This window comes from Lontra canadensis, unplaced genomic scaffold (assembly GCF_010015895.1).
Source record: "Lontra canadensis isolate GAN:19392208 unplaced genomic scaffold, GSC_riverotter_1.0 scaffold29, whole genome shotgun sequence".
Lineage (NCBI taxonomy): Eukaryota > Metazoa > Chordata > Mammalia > Carnivora > Mustelidae > Lontra > Lontra canadensis.
Window position 1 is genome coordinate 7765143 of NW_022631023.1, and position 19264 is coordinate 7784406.

Here is a 19264-nt window from a genome sequence, read left to right on the forward strand (position 1 = left end):
GTCCAAAGCAAGAGATAATCCCTGGAAATGGGACTTAAAAGCACAGTCTTTAGATCTTTTCCCAAGGCGAGCAATAGGCCCTTGGGTTATCAGAATTTAAAACACTTAGATCCTTGTACATTTAGGTCCAGAGGCCACCCATTCTGGAATTGATCTTTATAATTGATTTATTATGTATTATGTTAATAGTTAATCAGTTCACATGGCTTAAATTCATGAGCTTTAAGATGGACGCATTTACCCTTCACCATCCATCATGGTCCTCTCCATGGGGTAACCAAAAACTATCAGTTTCTTGTGATTCCTGCCAAAGATATTTTATGCATGTGTAAGTATTAAATATGTACAAATGGCAACATTTTTTTTCCCACAGTGATGTAATATGCAGCCTTAAAAAAAAAAAAAGAACGTGGGAGCACCTGGGTGGCTCAGTGGGTTAAAGCCTCTGCCTTCGGCTCAGGTCATGATCCCAGGGTCCTGGGATCGAGTCCCGAAACGGGCTCTCTGCTAGGCGGGGAGCCTGCTTTCCTTCCTCTCTCTCTGCCTGCCTCTCTGCCCACTTGTGATCTCTCTCTCTGTCAAATAAATAAGTAAAATTAAAAAAAAAAAAAAGAACATGTATGTACTAATGTGAATGATCTTCAGGAAATCGTTCAAGGGAAAAACCACCATTTTCCATTGTTGGAATTTAGGTTGTTTACAGTCTTGTTACTACAAACAGCATTGCCCTGAATAACCATGTTCATAAGTCGTTTCACCTGTACCAGTATTTCTGAGGAAAATTCCTAAAATGGAATTGCTGGGTCCAGGTGTTTGTAAAATGTCTTTGGTATTGCCAGATGTTCTTTACAAGGTCATGGTATTCCAGACTCCCGCCAGAAACATCTCAGAGTGCCGTTGCCACCTCCCCTAACACAATATCCTCAAATATTTTAGTCTTTGGTAATCTGATAGGTATGATAGTTTTAGTTGTTATTTTTAATATTATTGTTGACATTGGGCATATTTTCGTATTTGCCTGTTATACTGAGTTGCACAATTTCCTTAGTTTAACATTTATGTAAGTGATATCACTCCTGATCACTTTTTTTGTTTTTAAACTCCTGATCACTTTTAAGAAACAAACTTAATTTGGGGTTGTATTTGTAGTAGTATTTATTTATTCAGAGTTGTGAGTCACATGGGTATGATAAAAATTATCCCAAATGGTTTCTTCTAACATTTTGGTTGTTTGTGTAAAAATATTGAAGTCTTTGACACATTGTGAAGTTCCCAGGTACAAAGGTTTGCAGTATGGCTCCCACTTAACTTTTTTTTTTTTTTCCCCCAGTTCTCTGGCCAGTTTTCTAGTATCCTTTAGTGACTCTTCCATCTTTTCCTCTGGATTTAAAATGCTACTTTTATCACCTGTTAAATTCTTCTACTATCTGGGTCTATTTCGGGACTCCTCCATTTTGTTCTGTTGACCTTTCAGGCTGTACATGCCCTGTACCACACGTTGTAAATTATCGTGGTGATGTCATATCTCATAGAGCTAGTCTCCTTCCTCTTCTCTTCAACATTCATTGCCTATTCTATAAGAATTTTCAGATCCGCTTATCTGGTCTATATCATCCCTCCACATAGCCCCCAAAAGAATTATTTTCTTTAGGATTCTATTATCTTTATAGACTTAACTTAAGGAAGGTAGACACGCTGAGGGTGTTAAAACTTTGTATTCAGGGCCACCTGGGTGGCTCAGTTGGTTAATTCAGCTCAGGTCATGATCTTAGGGTCCTGGGATGGAGCCCTTCTTTGGGTTCCCTGCTCAGTGGGGAGCCTGCCTCTCCCCCCACCATGCATTCTCGTTCTCTCTCTCTCACTCTCAGATAAGTAAAATCTAAAACAAAAAAACAAAAAAAAAACCTGTATTAAAAAACATGGTATGGGGGCACCTGGGTGGCTCAGTTGGTTGAGCGACTGCCTTCGGCTCAGGTCATGATCCCAGACTTCCAGGATCGAGTCCCACATCGGGCTCCCAGCTCCTTGGGGGGTCAGCTTCTCCCTCTGACCTTCTCCTCTCTCATGCTCTTTCTCACTCATTCTCTCTCAAATAAATAAATAAATAAAATCTTTAAAAAAACAAAACAAAACATGGTATTGCTTTCCATTTGTTTTGTGCCCCTCAGCTGTGTTTTAAAATTTTTTGTCTTATCAGTGTTTTGGTCATTTCCTGTTAATTTAACTTTCAGTTGCTTTTGAAAATTAAGACTTTTCTTCCAACCTGTTTTCTCATTGTTTTGTACATGATGCCATATTAATTTTTGTGCATTAATTTCGTACCGACTGTCTTCCTGCTATCCCCTTCATGTTGATAGTCTTCAGTGAACTCTCATGGGTTCTTTCAGGCATACAGTCGTATTATCTGCAGATAATGACCATTTTACTTTCTCCTTTTCAATTTTCTTACTATTTCTCTAGTTTCATTACATTAACTAGTACTTACAGTCCATTAATAGTGGTGACTGGGTTCATCCTTATTCTTGATTTAAATGTAGCATATCTCATTTCCCATCAAGTTTGATGCTGGCTTTTGGGAAAGATTGATCTGTTTAGTTGCGTTGAGGAAGTATCCTTATGTTACTGAGAATTTTACGAAGAATGGATATTACATTTTAGCAACTGACTTTTCAGCATCTCTAGAGACGACTATGATTTTTCTCTGGAGAGCTATTAATATAGTGAGTTGTATTAATAGTTTTTCTTAATAATTGAGCTATTCATTCTTTCCTGGACTAAATCCCATGGCATTATGGTGTGCTATTCCTTTAAGTTGTTCCTAGGTTGTTTGTGTTAATATTTTATATAGGACCTTTGCATTGATATTTATAAGTGAGAAAAGTCTAGCTTTCTGTGGAAATGGGTATGTGTATAGATTTTGTCTTTTAGTGTCATTATTATATTTGCTTTATTTTTTAACTTTTAATTTTTAATTTTTATTTTTTTTTTTTTTTAATTTTTTTAAAAGATTTTATTTATTTATTTGACAGACAGAGATCACAAGTAGGCAGAGAGGCAGGCGGAGAGAGAGGAAGGGAAGCAGGCTCCCCGCTGAGCAGAGAGCCCAATGCGGGGCTCAATCCCAGGACCCTGGGAGCATGACCTGAGCCGAAGGCAGAGGCTTTAACCCACTGAGCCACCCAGGTGCCCCTAATTTTAATTTTTTAAAAAAGATTTGATTATTATTTATTTGAGATAGAGAATGAGAGCGCAGGAGCAGGGGAGCAGAAGGAGAGGGAGAAGCAACCTCCCACTGAGCAGGGAGCCCAACATGGGGCTCATTCCCGGGGCTCCGGGATCATGACCTGAGCTAAAGGCAGACACTTGACCAGCTGAGCCACCCAGGTGCCCCTATATTTGCTTTATTTTTTTTTTTTAAAGAAGTTCCTTCCTTGTCTGTTTTGGAGTAGTTTAATATCGGAATTTTCTGTTCTTTATACATTTGGGGATGATCTCTGAAGCCCTCTGGGTAAGGTGAAGGACTTACTTTCAAATTTCTCTATTTTTTCTGCAGTGACCAATTTGCTTAGGTTTCATGATTCCTTTATGGTTAGTTTAGGTTAATTATATTTTCTTAGAATAACTCACTCCTTCAACTTTCACATTGACTCACATGCAGCCGAACAACACATTCTCTTATTCTTTTAATTTCCTCTAGATCTCTGATATTTCCCTCTTATTTCTTATTTTGGAAATTTATGTGTGCTTTCCTCTTTCTTTATTCTTGATTAATTGAATAATTTGCTTTGCTATTTTTTTCCCTAAAAAAAAAAAAAAAACTGTTGAACTTATTTATGGGCCAGCCTGGTCAATTTTTGTGCATGAACTATGGACACAAAAAAGAGTGTAGCCCCCCCTGGGTGGGGGGTTCCACCTGCGCCAATTAGTCATACCTTATTGACATGTCACGGAGGTCCTTTATATCTTTGCTGCTGCTTTTCCTTTTTCTGTCCTGAGCTAAGGGGGTAAATTAACATCTCGTGCACCGGATGTGTTTTCCTCAATTTCTCCTGGTGTCCCCTGTGGTTTCTGCATTCAGATGTCAGTGCCACATTCCTCGATCGCAGGGAATCGTGCCTCAGGTCCTCACCACGAGCCAAGCTGCTGGGAACGGCACAGTGCCCTTCTTTGTCTCATTCGGTCCTTCCTGCTCTGAACTCAGCCTTGTCCGATGTGAAGATTACCCGTGATTGATTTCTTCGCTCTCGCTTCCTGGTCCTTTGCTTAGCCTTTCTTCTTCTTGTAGGTGCTTCTCTGTCATACAACAGAAAACTGGGTTTTGCTTTGAGATAGAATTTCAATGTCTGTTTCTAATAGATGTTAATTTAGCCCGTTTATTTATATGACATGTGTTTGGCATTAGTTCTGTCGCTGCTGCTTTGGTGTCACTTGAGGGGATGGTTTTTTTAAGTAGCTTTTAAAACTTCTTCCTCTCTCCAGCCTTCTTTGCTTGGCTTTATGTTGTTTATATGATTTTCTAATACTTTGGAGTTTTATTTGTTATAATTGTTACCCTTACAACTTTTTATTATGCCCTACATCTGCTCTGTTTTAGATGTTATTAATCCCCTCCTGAGAGCAATGATGAAATTACTATATTTCCTCTTCTTTCCTTCCTCCTTTCTTCTCTTCTCCCAACTCGTCTTAGTTACTTACAAATACCACCTTTACTGGTATTTACCTTTGTGAAGTTTATTTGAACTCTGTGATTTGATTTGTTAACTTTAGATCAGGACTGTCCAGTACAGCTCTCCGCAGTGATGTGCGGGTCCTGTTTATCTGCCGTCTGTTGTGACAGACGCTGGCGAGAAAGTGGCTTTTAAACACTTGAATATGTGGCTGGTACAACTGAGGGGCTGAACTTAAATTTTATTTAATATAAATTTGAGTTTAAATAACCACATATGGCTAGTGGCTGCCGTATTGGGGAGCATGGGTTGTCTTTTTTCTTTTTAAGTTTATTTATTTAAGTAATCTGTACACCCGTATGAGGCTCGAACTCATGACCCCGGAATCAAGAATCGCATGCTCCTCCAACCGAGCCAGCCAGGTACCTTGGAGAGCATGGTTTTCAGGGAGTATTTGTCAGCCCCAGCTGTGAGAGTGTGTGTTGGGGGAAGCATGTACATTATGCTGCCTCCCACATTCTTGCGACCTTCCTCTCCCAGCTAGCGTTATTACTTAAGTCATTTCTACACTGTTGGGCCTTGTATTTTGCATTCTTTTCTCCTACCATCATCATCACGTATCTCCTTGTCTTATTAGAGTTAAATGGATTCAGTCTTTACAAGTGGTTTTTTTTTTTTTTTAAACAGTTTTTCTAGCCATCCCATGGATGCTTATAGTCCACTATATAGTAAATTCCTCGAGGAGGATTTTCACACACTACTGCTTGAGGTTTATTTCTGCACATTTAAAACTCCTTTATAGTGGAGTGACTGTTTAGGTGGGTATAAAATTCTGTGATCACGCTGTGTTCGTTGAGCATAATGGGCATTACTGTACCTTCATTTTGAATTGCGTCTTGCTATGGAAATGTCTGGTTTTTCTCCCCTCTGGTGAGTGACTTTATCTTTTGGCCTGACTCCTAAAGGATTCTTTCTTTTTCGAGGTAGAATAATTTTACTAAAATCTGTCCTTTTCTTGACCATTCCTGATTCATTTACCCTTTCAGTATTTAAGATTTTATTTATTAGAAAGAGAGAGAGAGCGAGCGAGCATGAATTGGGGGTAGGGGCAGAGGGAGAGGGAGAGGGAGAAGCAGGCTCCCCACTGAGCAGGGAGTCTTAACTCTGAGTACAGGCAAGGAGGCATCAGTGTGTGGAAAATTACACAGAGGAGACATTGGGCTCAAAGTCTAAGAGCAGATTCTGGCTAAACCAACCCAACAGGATTCTTGCTGAAGGCAGGCCAGGGTGACAACCTCAAATGGGGCACTGGGGGAGGATGAGAAACCCAAGCAAGGGTGATCAGATATGGGGGCCAGCTTAAGCAACTAGCAGAATTCTTGCTACAGTTGGACCATGCAGAGATGAACGTGGAAGTCCAGAAGTCAAGGCCTGGTTGAGAAAGAGCGCTAGGAAGGCTCTAGGAAGAGAATTTTTGTCACACGCCATGTGGGTACCTGCAGGACGAGCATCCAGGTTGAGGGAAGAAATGTGCAAATGCCCTGAGGCTGGAATTTGCAGGCACCAAAGAAACTAGGAGGGGTGCCAGGGAGGAAGGAAGGAGTGAAATGAAGTGACTGAGGGGGAAGGTTAAGAGATGAGGCCAGACCGGTCAAAGGAGGGACGGAACCCCTTTGTAGGCCATTGAAATGACTTTGCCTTTACCCTGAGTGAGATGGGGAGCACCATAAAGTCCCTTGAAGTAGAAGAGCGACATGATCGGTCTTGTGTGGATTCATCATCTGCTGCTTGGATTTTTCTCTCATCCCTCCCTCGCTCACGTTTACATCAATTATGTCTCTTCTTGTAGGCCTTGAATTTATCCCTCGACCAGGCTGGCTGAGGTTTGATGTGTGAGTTTCTTCATCCTTTACCGTTCATCCGCTGGGGAAGGTTTCCCAGTGGGATGGCCTGCCAGTGCTTCCCGCATAGACCTCCCGACAGCTCCAGCCAAGCTGGCGGCCAGGGCTGCTGCTCCCAGGTGTGCCCTCACCCTCCGGAAGCGGAGTTGCACAGCCGCGGGGCCTTGTTTCGGCTTCTACCGCGCGCCCTGCGGGGTCTTTGCTCCTCAGCAGCCCTTCCTCCTTGGCACGGTCCTCCCCTGTCTCCTTGCTTCACCAAAAATGGAGTCTGTGGGTTTTAGTTCTTATTCTTTTGGGCGACTTCCAGGAAGCTGGAGCGGGGATGCTGACTTGACGCCACCATCTTCAAACCCAGAGTCCAAATTACGGGTTTGGTATTTCCTTCCGGGGAACACAAAAGAAAAAGTTTGTGTTGTTTGGTAGTGGCCTTTTTCCCTTCGAGAAGAATGAGGTGTCTGAATGGACTTGGGGTAGTTTCTGCCCAGAAATCCGGTGTGGCTGAGGTGGGTGTGGTCACTACCTTCTCGGAGCTTGATCCGGCCTGAGCTTTCGTGTGCGGCCTGAGACAGCTGTTCTAGGCCTTTCTCCAGACCTGGCTTCTCTGGGCCACAGTCGAGCTGGGGTGCAGCATGTCACCTCACAGAGGGGCAGGTGTCCGGCCTGCAGTGGCCGTGGACATCTGTGCTGTGCTGCTGTGACAGATGGCACGGCCATGAGTCCCCGTCAGCGGAGCTGTGCCAGCCAAAGCAGGGTCTGTCCCCTCGAGTCTTCTCTACGTGTGCAAGCGTGGGGCCTGCATCACTCAAGCCTGCATTTCTTGGCCTTTCTCAGGCCCAGGGCCCCCTTGATGCTGTGACGACAGCCAGGCCTCTTCTAAAAATTAGGACCTGTGCATGCGATTTTGTGCATCATTTCTGGGGTTTGCTCCCGTCCCAGAGTCTATGAGCGACCACTGCTAATGACATTGGGTGATATATCAGCATCATCCTTCTCCCTGTTGCGAGTCCTGGACATAAGTCAGGGGGAGGGGTACGTTCTTGGCGAGGCCTTGAATTTCCCCCTAATTTTAGTTATTCAAGCTCATTCTGTGCTCCTTTGCCAGAGTTAATCAAGCATTGTCTGGGGTGCCTACAGCTAATAAGGTGTTATATGTCAATTACCTTTCTATGAAAAACAAATAAAAGAATTGGTTCCTGTCACTATGAGCCTTACCTCTTTGTTGAACTATCTTCTGTTTCTTAAAAATAAATAAGTAAATAAATAAATAAATAAGAAGAAGAAATTCTGTACCTTGGCTCCTTGGGCTACACTTGGGACAAATTCCATATCCCTCTTTTGTTGGTGGGGATTGAACAGACCTGCCAAACTTACCAACAAATACTTTATTAATGTTGTATTTCTGCTATATTCTTTCTTTTTTAAATATTTTACTTATTTATTTGACAGAGTAAGAGAGAGAGAGCATGCACAAGCATGGGGAATGGTGGGCAGAGGGAGAGGGAGAAGCAGGGGGAGCCCGATGCGGGGCTTGATCCCAGGACCCCAGGATCATGACCTGAGCCAAAGGCAGATGCTTAACTGACTGAGCCACCCAGGAGCCCCTCTACTTACTCTTTCTTAATTGAATCAAAGAATGACAAAAGAGTCCCCTGAGTCATAAAATATTTACTCTGCTTCCTTCCAGGGTACTCTGCTTCCTTCTTATAACATGGGGAGCAGGGAAGGAAAGGTGGTATTGATGTCACGACTATAATATGCCAGTCAGTGGTCAGCCTGGATCCTGTTCCCATGAGATTAACTGAAAATGTGATTTGATAGGAGCAGAGTGTCCCGAGTGCCTCTGTGTTGCACAAGTGATAAAGTTCGTGGCAATTGTTTTGGCTCATTTTATTCTGGGACACACTGGTCAAGTAAATTTTTAAAAATATACTAGTGAATTTAAATTTTTAAAACTTAGACTTCTATTTAATTTGGGTTATACAAGAAGTAATAGAATTAATTTTAATTAAGTTTAAAAGTCAAATTATTTCAGAGGAATTTTCATTTAAATTTGTTTATGCACTTTTTATGGGGGAGTAGGAAACAAAGACAAATACTTAGCACATTTAAGGGACACAGACTACTCCCTGCTCCCCAAATTCCTCATACTGTGAGAACTTGGTAAAAGTTTTTTCACTGGATGACTAGAGGAAATAAAAAGATTTAAACAACAATAGGACAGATGGTTTTTAATGCTTTGATCTGCAGGCCCCTTTTAATTTTGCTGTTTTTCTGGTTTTGGTTTGGTTGTCAGTAATTTTCTGCCATCATATTACCATTTGACAGCAGTCGTGCTACATTTCTGAAGGTCATTTTCACAAACATGTTGTTTGAATTTTCTATGGATTCTCTTTCCGCTCCGGAGGACACTGTCATCTTCCTGAACTTCCTTCTCCACCCAAAACCCCCATAGCCAATTGGTGACAGGAAGAGACTGCCATCCAGGAGAGAGGATAATGTCCATATTCTGTCACTCTGTAATTATCTTCAGATAGATGAATAGATGATCTGTTGTGAAATCTTTCCTAAATGACTTATGATCCGGGGAAATCTGGGCTTGAGTGTCTGCAGAGTGACCCGGGCTGTGGAGAGACGGGGAAGACTTAGCAAAAGTGGTGGGGTGCCCTCACGTGTTCCATGGACAAGCTCTAGACCCCTCCTCAGTGAGGCTTCCTTGGCAGAGAGAGGACCAAGCCAGTAGTTGGGGTACGTTATGCACTTGAAAACACGTAGTCATGGGACTCCTGGGTGGCTCAGGTCATGATCCCAGGGTTCTGGGATCGAGCCCTCCACCGGGCTCCCTGCTCTGTGGAAAGCCTTCTACTCCCTCTCCCACTCCCCCTGCTTGTGTTCCCTCTCTCACTGTCTCTCTCTCTTTGTCAGATAAATAAATAAGGTCTTTAAAATAAAAAATAAATTTAAAAAAGAAAATCCTTAGTCATTTTAGCATAACTGAGAAAGAACCCAAAGGAAAGGATTTTATTGTATTCTTTCTGAAGAGGTCATTATACATAGTTGTGTGCAGTGGGGCTATGAATCTGCCGATTGCCTCTGACCCAGCTCCTTGCCCTTTGTGGAATCATTTGTGGGGCAGGTGGCGATGGCCTGAGATCTGCTGCCCACTCCCCCTAGTGCTCCCCCGCCCACTCCCCCTAGTGCTCCCCCGCAGTCTGTCCCCGCCCTGTACCCTCAGTTCCTCCCTGAGGCTGTTCCATCCCAGCGTCTGGGTCTCTGGTCTGTACTACGTGGCTCAGTGACTGTCTGCACCTTTGAACAAATTGCTCGTTAAGGCGACCTACTTCTGCTCATAAACAAGGTGAATGCAAAAACGTCTTAATTTGACTGCGTGGCTCTCTCTGCTCTCCTAGGAAGTGCTCTCAGGCGTGGTGGTCATATCTGGGAAGGATTCAATCCAACACCAGGGAGTGTCCTTGACAGTGGAAGGGAGCGTGAACCTCCAGCTCAGTGCCAAGAGCGTGGGAGTGTTTGAGGCTTTCTATAATTCCGTTAAGGTAAGAGCACTGACGTTGCACATTTTTAGTTCGTTATCCCGATGCGTGTGGTGGTTTTTACTTGTTTTCTGGCTTTATTTTTACCTGTGGATGTTTTGCAAGGCCTAGCGGTGGTCCTGCTTATAATATTTGCTGATCAAACTGCAGAAATATTCAGATATTTTCCCTCTGAATATATTCCGTTGCAAGTCTGCCTGTTTTTATTCCTATAAGATAGGATTAGGAGAACTGTAAGTGCTCTAAACTCAGCCTTTAAAGAGAACAGAGCCCTCCTGAGAAGTGCCTGTGGCTTCTGGCACTGCCCTTCCAAATCCAAAACCGTTGCTGGGACGGTGCACGCGGTAGCTCTTGGAGTTGACGCTCCGGTAAGACGCGGATAGAGCCGTGGCCGTTCCCTCCTTTTTGTCATCTTGGGTAGAGGTATGTGTTCCAGAATATAAACTCTTTTTCTATACTTAGCGTTTCCTTTTCCGGAGGGACGTATTAACTGTGAGCTTCGAGGGGGAAGGAGGTCAGAGGAAAGAAGGGTTCTCAGGAACCACATTCAGATTCAGGGCCTTCCCCGTCTCCCTGTTTTCTTCCAGAAGCCCTCAGAGGCTCACTTCAGAGCGGTAGACTTTCTGAGTGGTGCCAAACCAAGGCTTTGAATACGTGAACTAGTTAAGGGGTGAGACCCGCCTTTGGGTGGGTCCCAGTGGACCCCGGAGGCGCACAGGACCGAGGACGGGCCCGCTCCTCCCCGTGGATGGGGTCCAAAGCACCCACGGGCTGGTGAGGACCCCCGGGTTCTGGCGGTGGCCCTCCTGGCCCCCGCACGTTGACTGTGCAGCCTCTGCTGCTTCATTCTGCAGTGGGGGGTGCCTGGCAGGAGGATTGTTAGGACAGCAAATGAGCTTTTGGGGGAAAGGATAGGAAATATGGCTTTGGATGTGCACCAAACACCTAAGCATCTGGTACTGTGAACAAACCGTAATTGTGCCAAAAACTCGAGCCCACTGGGTCCTGAGCCGCAGACTCGGCCCTGGGCCGGCCAGGGCATGGGGAGGGTCGGCTCCGAGGGCCCGAGGCTCGTGTCTTTCGGGAGATCGTTAATAGACGTGGTAATTGGGCAATGCACCCAAAGTGCATGCTGATAGATCGAATTGCTTTTTCTTCACAGCCTATCCAGATTATCAACAGCACCATCGAAATGGTGAAGCCAGGGAAATTTCCTAGCGGCAAAACAGAAATTCCTTTTGAATTCCCTCTGCACGTGAAGGGCAACAAAGTTCTGTACGAGACTTACCACGGCGTGTTTGTCAACATTCAGGTGAGAGTTTCCCAATCCCGTGCCGTGGATCTCCTGGCTTGGCTTCTGCAAAAACGGCTCCGTCTTTCTTTGGCGGCAGAATTAATAGATGGACCCAAGAGTTTAATACTATGATTATGCCAAGACCGCCCGTGCATTTTCTGTTTTGATTTCTCATTTTGCTTCGCAGAATGCATTTTATGTGTGGCCATTATTTTGGATAGGAACCCCGGAGGACCCTGGCTATAGCTTCTTCTAAAAAATTCTGTTGTTTCCTTGGGGCCCCTGTTCTGGCCACGTTGACACCGCGAGGGGTGCTGTTAGTGTTCGGTGACAGCTAGGGCCGCGCTCCTCTAGGGCACCCGCACTGTCTATTTTAAACGTATAAATATCTCTTTGTTAGATATCCAAAGGCTACTACTCTGACATAGGCTTGCATTCTTTATTGAACAAACCTTGTAAATGAGGGGAAGTGAATTTATGACTTCCTGTCTACCTCCGCCGGCCCAGGCCGCCTTTCACAGCCACTATTGTCTCCACCGCAGTTCGGAGTCATGACTCAGAGCGAGCGGGCGAGAGAGAGCCTCTCCTCTATTCAGTGCAAAGAAAGGGACTTTTGTGATACCAGCTTTGCAGGGTTCCCCTTGCCGCGCGAGACAAAACCATTTTGTCTTGCGTACGTGCAGCAGGGCGGAAAGTTGGGAAGTTTCCTGATTTATGAAGTTGTCGCTGATAATTTGGTCTCAGCAGGAGACCATTCCCCTGCCTCCAAAAATACGGATCCCCGAAACACTTGTGAGAGTTTCAACTCAAGGTTTGTGCGCGCGCGAGGGCTGCGCGCCGCCGGAACGATGGGGTGAGCAGACGCTCGTGCCGCGTGACATCCCGCACGGCAGGCGCTGTCTCTCCGTCCCGAAAAAGCGCGTCTAGTCCTGCATCCTGGCTGCACCTGTCTCAGGCAATCTGGACACTGAGGGCTTTGGACAGCGCCCAGGAAGTGACAGGAACGACCAGCTTCCCAGGTCCAAGTACTTCCCGGTACGCTCACCGCAGTCCTTACCTGCAGCATGCCTTCTTAGCAAGACTGACGGCATCTCAAACGTCTCATTCGAACATCATACTTATTCTCTCTCCAGAATCAGCATCGCCTTGCTTTCCCGACACCGTAGCTCTTTAATACTGTTTATTTAATAACATGAGCGTCCGTTCATGAGAAACCGACGAGACTAACATTGGGGTTTCACTGGTCATACTCCTTGTGCCTTCCTCCTGTGCTCATTGTTCTTGTTAAGAAATTAATTTGTTTCGGGGCGCCTGGGTGGCTCGGTGGGTTAAAGCCTCTGCTTCGGGTCGAGTCATGATCCCAGGGTCCTGGGATCGAGCCCCGCATCGGTCTCTCTGCTCAGCGGGGAGCCTGCTTCCTCCTCTCTCTCTGCCTGCCTGCCTACTTGTGATCTCTCTCTCTCTCTCTCTGTCAAATAAAGTCTTTTAAAAAAAATTAATTTGTTTTAAATCAAATTGGAGGGGCATCTGGCTGGCTTAGTCAGCAGAGCCCGTGACTCTTGATCTCAGGGTTGTGAGTTCCAGCCCCACACTGGGTGCAGAGATTACTTAAAAAAAAAAAAAAAGTCTTTAAAAAAAAAAAATCAAATTGGGGGGCGCCTGAGTGGCTCAGTGGGTTAAAGCCTCTGTGTCATAATGGCTCAGGTCATGATCTCAGGGTCCTGGGATCAAGCCCTTCATCAGGCTCTCTGCTCAGCAGGGAGCCTGCTTCCCCCCCCCCCTCTCTGCCTGCCTCTCTGCCTACTCGTGATCTCTGTCTGTCAAATAAATAAATAAAATCTTGAAAAAAAAATCAAATTGGAAATCTCATCCTTTTCCAAATATTGCCAAGAGGGGCATACAGATGTACAGTTGACCCTTGAACAACATGGGTTTGAACTGTGCGGGTCCCTTTTTCCTGGATCTTTTAGAGTGCAAATGTATTTTCTCTTCCTTGTGGTTTTCTTCTCTCTAGCTTACTTTATTGGAAGGATACTGTATGTGACACATACAACATACAAAATACCTGGTAATCGACTGTTGGTGTTACCCGTCAGGGTTCTGGGCAACAGCAGGCTCTCAGTAGTTAGTTTTTGGGAAGTCACGAGTGGTACATGGATTTTTGACTTGCGGGGATCAGCACCTCTCACCCCACATTGTTAAGAGTCAGCTGTGCATAAAAAACCGTGTACCTGTGTCCTGCCTGGTTGTGTGTAAATTGGAAACTCTTTACAATGCTGTTGGAACGTTAGCAGGTGGCGAATTCTTCAGTACAGTGTATGGTCACCCAGACCCAACCTTTGTTTTGGTCCTTGGGTTTCACCCCGGTAGGGTTAATTCAGAGTGCTACAACCTAGAATTCTCTACCCACCCCCCAGATATCTCACAGATTCCTAAAAATGAAGAGATTTCTTCTCATCCTAACCTCCGATTTAGAAGAGCTTATCACCTAGATTCAGCATTTATTAGAATTTCGCCATTTTTGTTTCATCTGTGTTTATCTTTCCTGAGTCATTTCAAAGTCAGTTACAGAATCATGTGAGCTATGTCAGTATCTGTCTCCAGAAAGTGGGGACACTCTCCTGTGTAGTCAACGCTGGCCCTTTCACGCCTATCCGATTAACAAAAATTCTCAAATACCTTCTCATTCCCAATTGTATTCACATTTGTTATTGCTCCTTTTGAGAAAACATGCTTCTTTTTCAAGGATTTTATTTTTAAGTAATCTCTGCACCCAGTATGGAACTCGAACTCATAACCCGGAGACCAAGAGTCACGTGCTCCACCCGCTGAGCCATCCAGGGGCTCCTTGAAAATATACCTCTAGAGAGAAACCAGGATGGTGGTTTTTTAAAAATCTGTGTTTCATTCATTGATTCATTCATTCAGTTTCTAGAAGGGTCTTTTGCTAGCCTCCTTGTTTTAGAGCAGATGGCGACTGCTGGGCTCACAGGGCTGGCCTCAGCAGGGGTCCCACGGGGTATTGCCCTCCCCCGCCACCCTTGCTTGGCGTGCTTTCCCTGAAGATTCACGGGTGCATTTCTTGGGACAGAAAGTGTTGCTAAAGCCAGTAATATCCTCTTCCTCAAATGATGTGGGCGCTAAGACATTTTACATGGATGATTTGAATTGTATTGTAGTAACATAATGTAAAAATGGTAAAAACCGTAAGACAGAATAAAGGGTTTAAGGCGTAGTGAGTATTACATTTCCAGCTCGCAGGGTCTGGGTTTCCTTGTCACTCTGTAGGTGGAGGCTTGGTGTTGTTTTGTCCTGTTCTTCCCGGGCACGTTGTGTTTGTTTCTTTGTGATTAGATCGCATGTACCAGAAGCAGCCCGCTTCTCCCAGTTGCCCTTTGTGCAAATACCTTTTCTTTTACAAGTTATGTAAATCGGAGGCAAATTTTCTTAGTTTGTTCTACTCTTGCGGCCGTAGTAGCAAGGTTTTATACTGTAACCCAACATTACAGCAGTCGCAACTTGTCTGCAGAATCGTATTTCAGAATTAATGTGTCCAGATGCTAGTCATTCTTCGTCACAGTTGCGTATATCCTTTCTAGAAGTCTGCTGCACGTCTGCTGACGCGCTTCGTCCTTCTTTCTGTTGGCCTTGTGTTTACGGACGGTCCTAAGATCCAATCCTGTCTGTACCTCCTCCTGGCGCCCTGCTCAGTCCGACCGTCCTGACCCCCTCTGACCTCCCCCCCCAAGATCCTCCTTAGCCGCTGGACAAGATCACGATAAAATGGAAAGATCTAGGACTTCACAGCAGGCAGATCCGGGCCTGAGTCCCAGCATTGCATAAGGATTCAGAGCCTGGTTTTGGCAACCGGCAGGTGTCAGTTGAAATCCCACCTCTGTGACCCCAACCACCCTTCATGACCTCTCCTCCTAGGAGATGAATGAGATCTTGGCTTGAAGGCTTCGTTAGCACAGTGCCAGGCATGTAGAACGCCCCGAGGATGTATTTGCCAAGTGGCTGCATCAGTGAGTTCTTGGTGACCGTCCTTAGAATCCACTGAGATGCTACATGCGAGAGAATTCACGTCACTCGCCGAACAGAATGCCAGCGTGTTCCTCTCTGGCCACCTTTCTCCCCACCGTCACTTAGCAGCTGCCCTGGATGACTGATGGTGGCCTCCGTGCTCAGAAACATTTTGTAACCAGAAGTCGATGCCCGTTGTTCTCACTCCTTGGCAAGTTATAGAAATCTGGCTCAAACTGCCTTAGCCTAAAAAGAGTATCACGGACCACAGAGCCAGCTGCTCCAGGGAAGGGGAAGCAGAAGCTGGGTCCGGGTCCAGCTCAGCTTTCTGTGCAGACCTCTTTCATTCTAGGGCTCTCCTTCTAGACCTCTTCCTGGCCATGGTTGGGTTAAGCCGCCTCGGGCTTACCATCTCCTGGGCCGGCTCCCCCGGCAGAGAGAACCCTTCCCAACAGTACCTGGAGCAGCTCTGCCCAGGAGGGCTCGGTGGGGGGGGGGGGGGGGGGGGGCCCCCCCACCCCCCCCAGACGGGAAAACAAGGAAGGGGAAGTTCCCACTGGGACAAGAATCCGAGACACCAGGCAAGCCTGAACAGAATGTCGCCCGTGCCAGACAGCGTGTGAGCTGTGCAGGAGAACGACAAAACACATCCGGGCATACACACCTACATAGATGTACTACGCGTGCACACACCTGCGTGTACACACACCTGCGTGTACACACACCTGCGTGTACACACACCTGTATGCACACATGCCTGTATGGATCTGACAGCACCAGGCCTCACTGAGCCTGTTGGGTTGGGGAGACCAGGTAGAAATCCCAGAAGGGGGTGTGTGTGTGTATATATATATATATGTGTGTGTGTAGGTATGTGTGTATATATATATGTATGTGTATGTATGTATGCATATACGTGTATATATGTGTGTGTGTGTGTATATATGAAAAGGTCCTTGCAGACAAGGGATGTTTCTGTTTAAAAAGTATTTTCCAAAAAAAATAAATAATTTTTTTAAAAATGTGTTTTAATCTCCTGATGGTACCTTAAATGTCTAGTAACCTCTCACATAATGTATTAGTTTGTTCATAATAATGTAGCTTCTTGATTCGACCATGCATTTAGTCCGAGATACACAAATCATTTTTTTTTTAAGATTTTATTTATTTATTTGACAGAGAGAGATCACAAGTAGATGGAGAGGCAGGCAGAGAGAGAGAGAGAGGGAAACAGGCTCCCTGCTGAGCAGAGAGCCCGATGTGGGACTCGATCCCAGGACCCTGAGATCATGACCTGAGCCGAAGGCAGCGGCTTAACCCACTGAGCCACCCAGGCGCCCCACAAATCATTTTTAACAGAATTCTGAAATTTTACCTGGATGGTTAAAAAAACAGCTAACTTTATTCAGTATGGGTTATGTGAATTTTTTTTTTTTTTGAAGGTTAACATTAAGACCGTGATGGCCCTATAGAATTTTGTTATCAATCAGTCTGTCCATCCACAGACAGGAGTGTGAAGGAGCGTCCTGGGTCAGAGCCCTTAGCTCTGGGGCCGGCTTGGCAGGGAGCCGGCTCTCCCTGGGGCGGCGGGGGGGTGGTACACCCGCAGTGGCTTGTTCAGAAAATGAGCACGGGGATGGCATAGAGACTGAACACAGCTAGGTTAGAAGCTAGTGTGGTGCTGCCTGCCTTACCTTGCTCCGTGGAATGCCGGATGCAGTCCTGGAGCTCCCGGTCCTTCCTGAGCGCTTTCTCCTCCTAATGACAAAGTAGCTGCTGCTTTACCGAGAGCTGCTTGCTCTCCGCCAGACCCCGTGCTGAGTGCCCAGCACACAGCGAGCATCTCGCTTGGCTCTTGCTGAAGCATAACATCCCCCTTCTACAGGGCAGGAGGCTGAAGGCCAGACGAGTTGCCTCATCTGCCAGGGCTCACGCAGTGAGACAGGCCACTGGATTGGAGCTGGCTTTCGCTTCTGTGGGTGTCTTCTTTCTGCTCTGTGCCCCCATCGGGTCCCTGCCCCCCGGTCTCTCCCTGTGTTACAGCTAAGATTGTGCCTTTGTACTGGTGGGTCCAACTGTGGGACTAGGCTGTGGAACCACCTTAAGTGTTCTTAGTTTTGGTCTTTTTGTAGAAATGCCTTCACTGTGAGCATTGGCTCCCCCTATTAAATATATTAATTTCAAACAACACAGTAATTGGACCAAGTTTCCCTAAAGTACATTGACTTCTTTGTCTCTCTCAATATAATTCCACGATGAAAGCAGATCACACTAACGTGACGTCTTCTCCGACTTCTCCCTGCAGTACACCCTACGCTGTGACATGCGGCGGTCTCTGCTGGCCAAGGACTTGACCAAGACCTGCGAATTCATCGTTCACTCTGCTGTAAGCTGTATTTGGGGGGGCTCTGTGCTTGGCCACAGGAATCTTCTGTAGGGTCTGGTATCTTACCCCAATTCGAAGCTGATACATCAGCCTGGTGCCGTGTCGTGGCTGCTGCAGAAAGAGACTCCCGGGTGGGACACGAGGGACCTTGTTTCTCCGGGCCAGGTCAGAGTACCAGCATTGGTGTGTGCCTCGTTCCCCCAGGCCCAGAACCCCCCCGGGGGGGCTCATGCCTCAGCCAAGAAGCACCACACTGGGAGCCCCCCTCAGAGTAAGTGAGCAGTGAGCAAGTCTGCTTCAGAGAGACACACCCCTCCTCACGGTTGCTGCGGCAAACACAGCCCAGAGCCATGGCCCGGCCCAGATAAAGAATGGTCAGAGCCCCCACAGTCCTGTTCTGCCCGACAAGGATAGCAGGGACACCTGGGGCCAGGGTGGGTTGCCTCCCCCAACACCTTCTGCTCACATCTTACCGTGACAGAATGTTCTTAAAAAACCACTTTCACATGTCAGGTGAACTGGACCCCCCTCCCCATGGCTGTAGGTGAATCTGGGTGAATTCAAGGCAGAGACCTCATTCTGCAGCCCATCTGCTCGACGACTCAGTCATCGTGCAGAACTTAGCAGTGACGGGCAGCGCCTGCCCCAGGTGTGACACGTGGTGACAGATGTCCACCGCACTGGATTCCCCTGTTTTGTGTCCCCGAGCTTTCCAGGTCCGGTATCGGAGCAGCTGCCAGGCCTTGCCCTGCCCTCCCGGGGCTGTGTGCCCACACCTCTGGTTCGGGGCTGGCCTGCCCCCTCTTTCTCGGGCTGCAGCCTGGTTCCCTTCTTGAAGAGCCACCTGGACTCAGAATGTGGTCCATCTGCCTTTGATTTAATTCTGAGCAGTTTGGGGACAAGAGAGAGCCAGATTAGGGTTCCTGGAGGTGCCCAGGTGAACAGAGACTGGATGTGTGTATGGATGCCGTGGGGCTGCAGGCTGTGTCCGAGGTGCCACCCAGATTGGACAGACACAAGAGCCACTGGCTTTCCTTGGGTCACGTACCCGGTGTGGCCTACAGCTTCGTTGGCACTGAGCGGGGCTCAGCAACCTGGGGACCCCACACGGGTCCCATAGTCTTTGCCACGGGCCTTAGGAAGTGGGGCTTCTCCAGAGCTCCCTGGTGAGGTAGGTTGGCGTTTGTAGAACATTTGCAGTTGCATTTCTTTTACACTGTTACGAAATGTCCATGGGTGTCTTTTAGTAATGGTTCAGGAAAAATGGGAGACTTATGTCTCCTGTGTATGAGATTGGCAAAATGACTGATGTCCTTTATTTGCATCATTTTTGTGACTTTTTGGGACTTCCAACATTTATAGTTTTCCTCTTACTAATAGTAATTACTGTATTTCATTGTTTCTTTTAGTGACATACAAAATATTAAAAATAATTATCTTTTTTG

General features: G+C 46.2%; 1 protein-coding gene across 2 annotated transcripts in view; it reads left to right on the top strand.

Annotated features, from left to right (window-relative positions):
- VPS26C (VPS26 endosomal protein sorting factor C) overlaps window positions 1-19264 on the top strand; it is a 41507-nt gene that overhangs the window by 15190 nt on the left and 7053 nt on the right. For both annotated transcript variants that reach the window (XM_032865336.1, XM_032865337.1), the window contains 3 exons: window positions 9976-10119; window positions 11279-11428; window positions 17739-17819. In XM_032865336.1, coding sequence (XP_032721227.1) covers window positions 9976-10119; window positions 11279-11428; window positions 17739-17819 — 375 coding nt within the window. The remainder of the gene's footprint in view (window positions 1-9975; window positions 10120-11278; window positions 11429-17738; window positions 17820-19264) is intronic.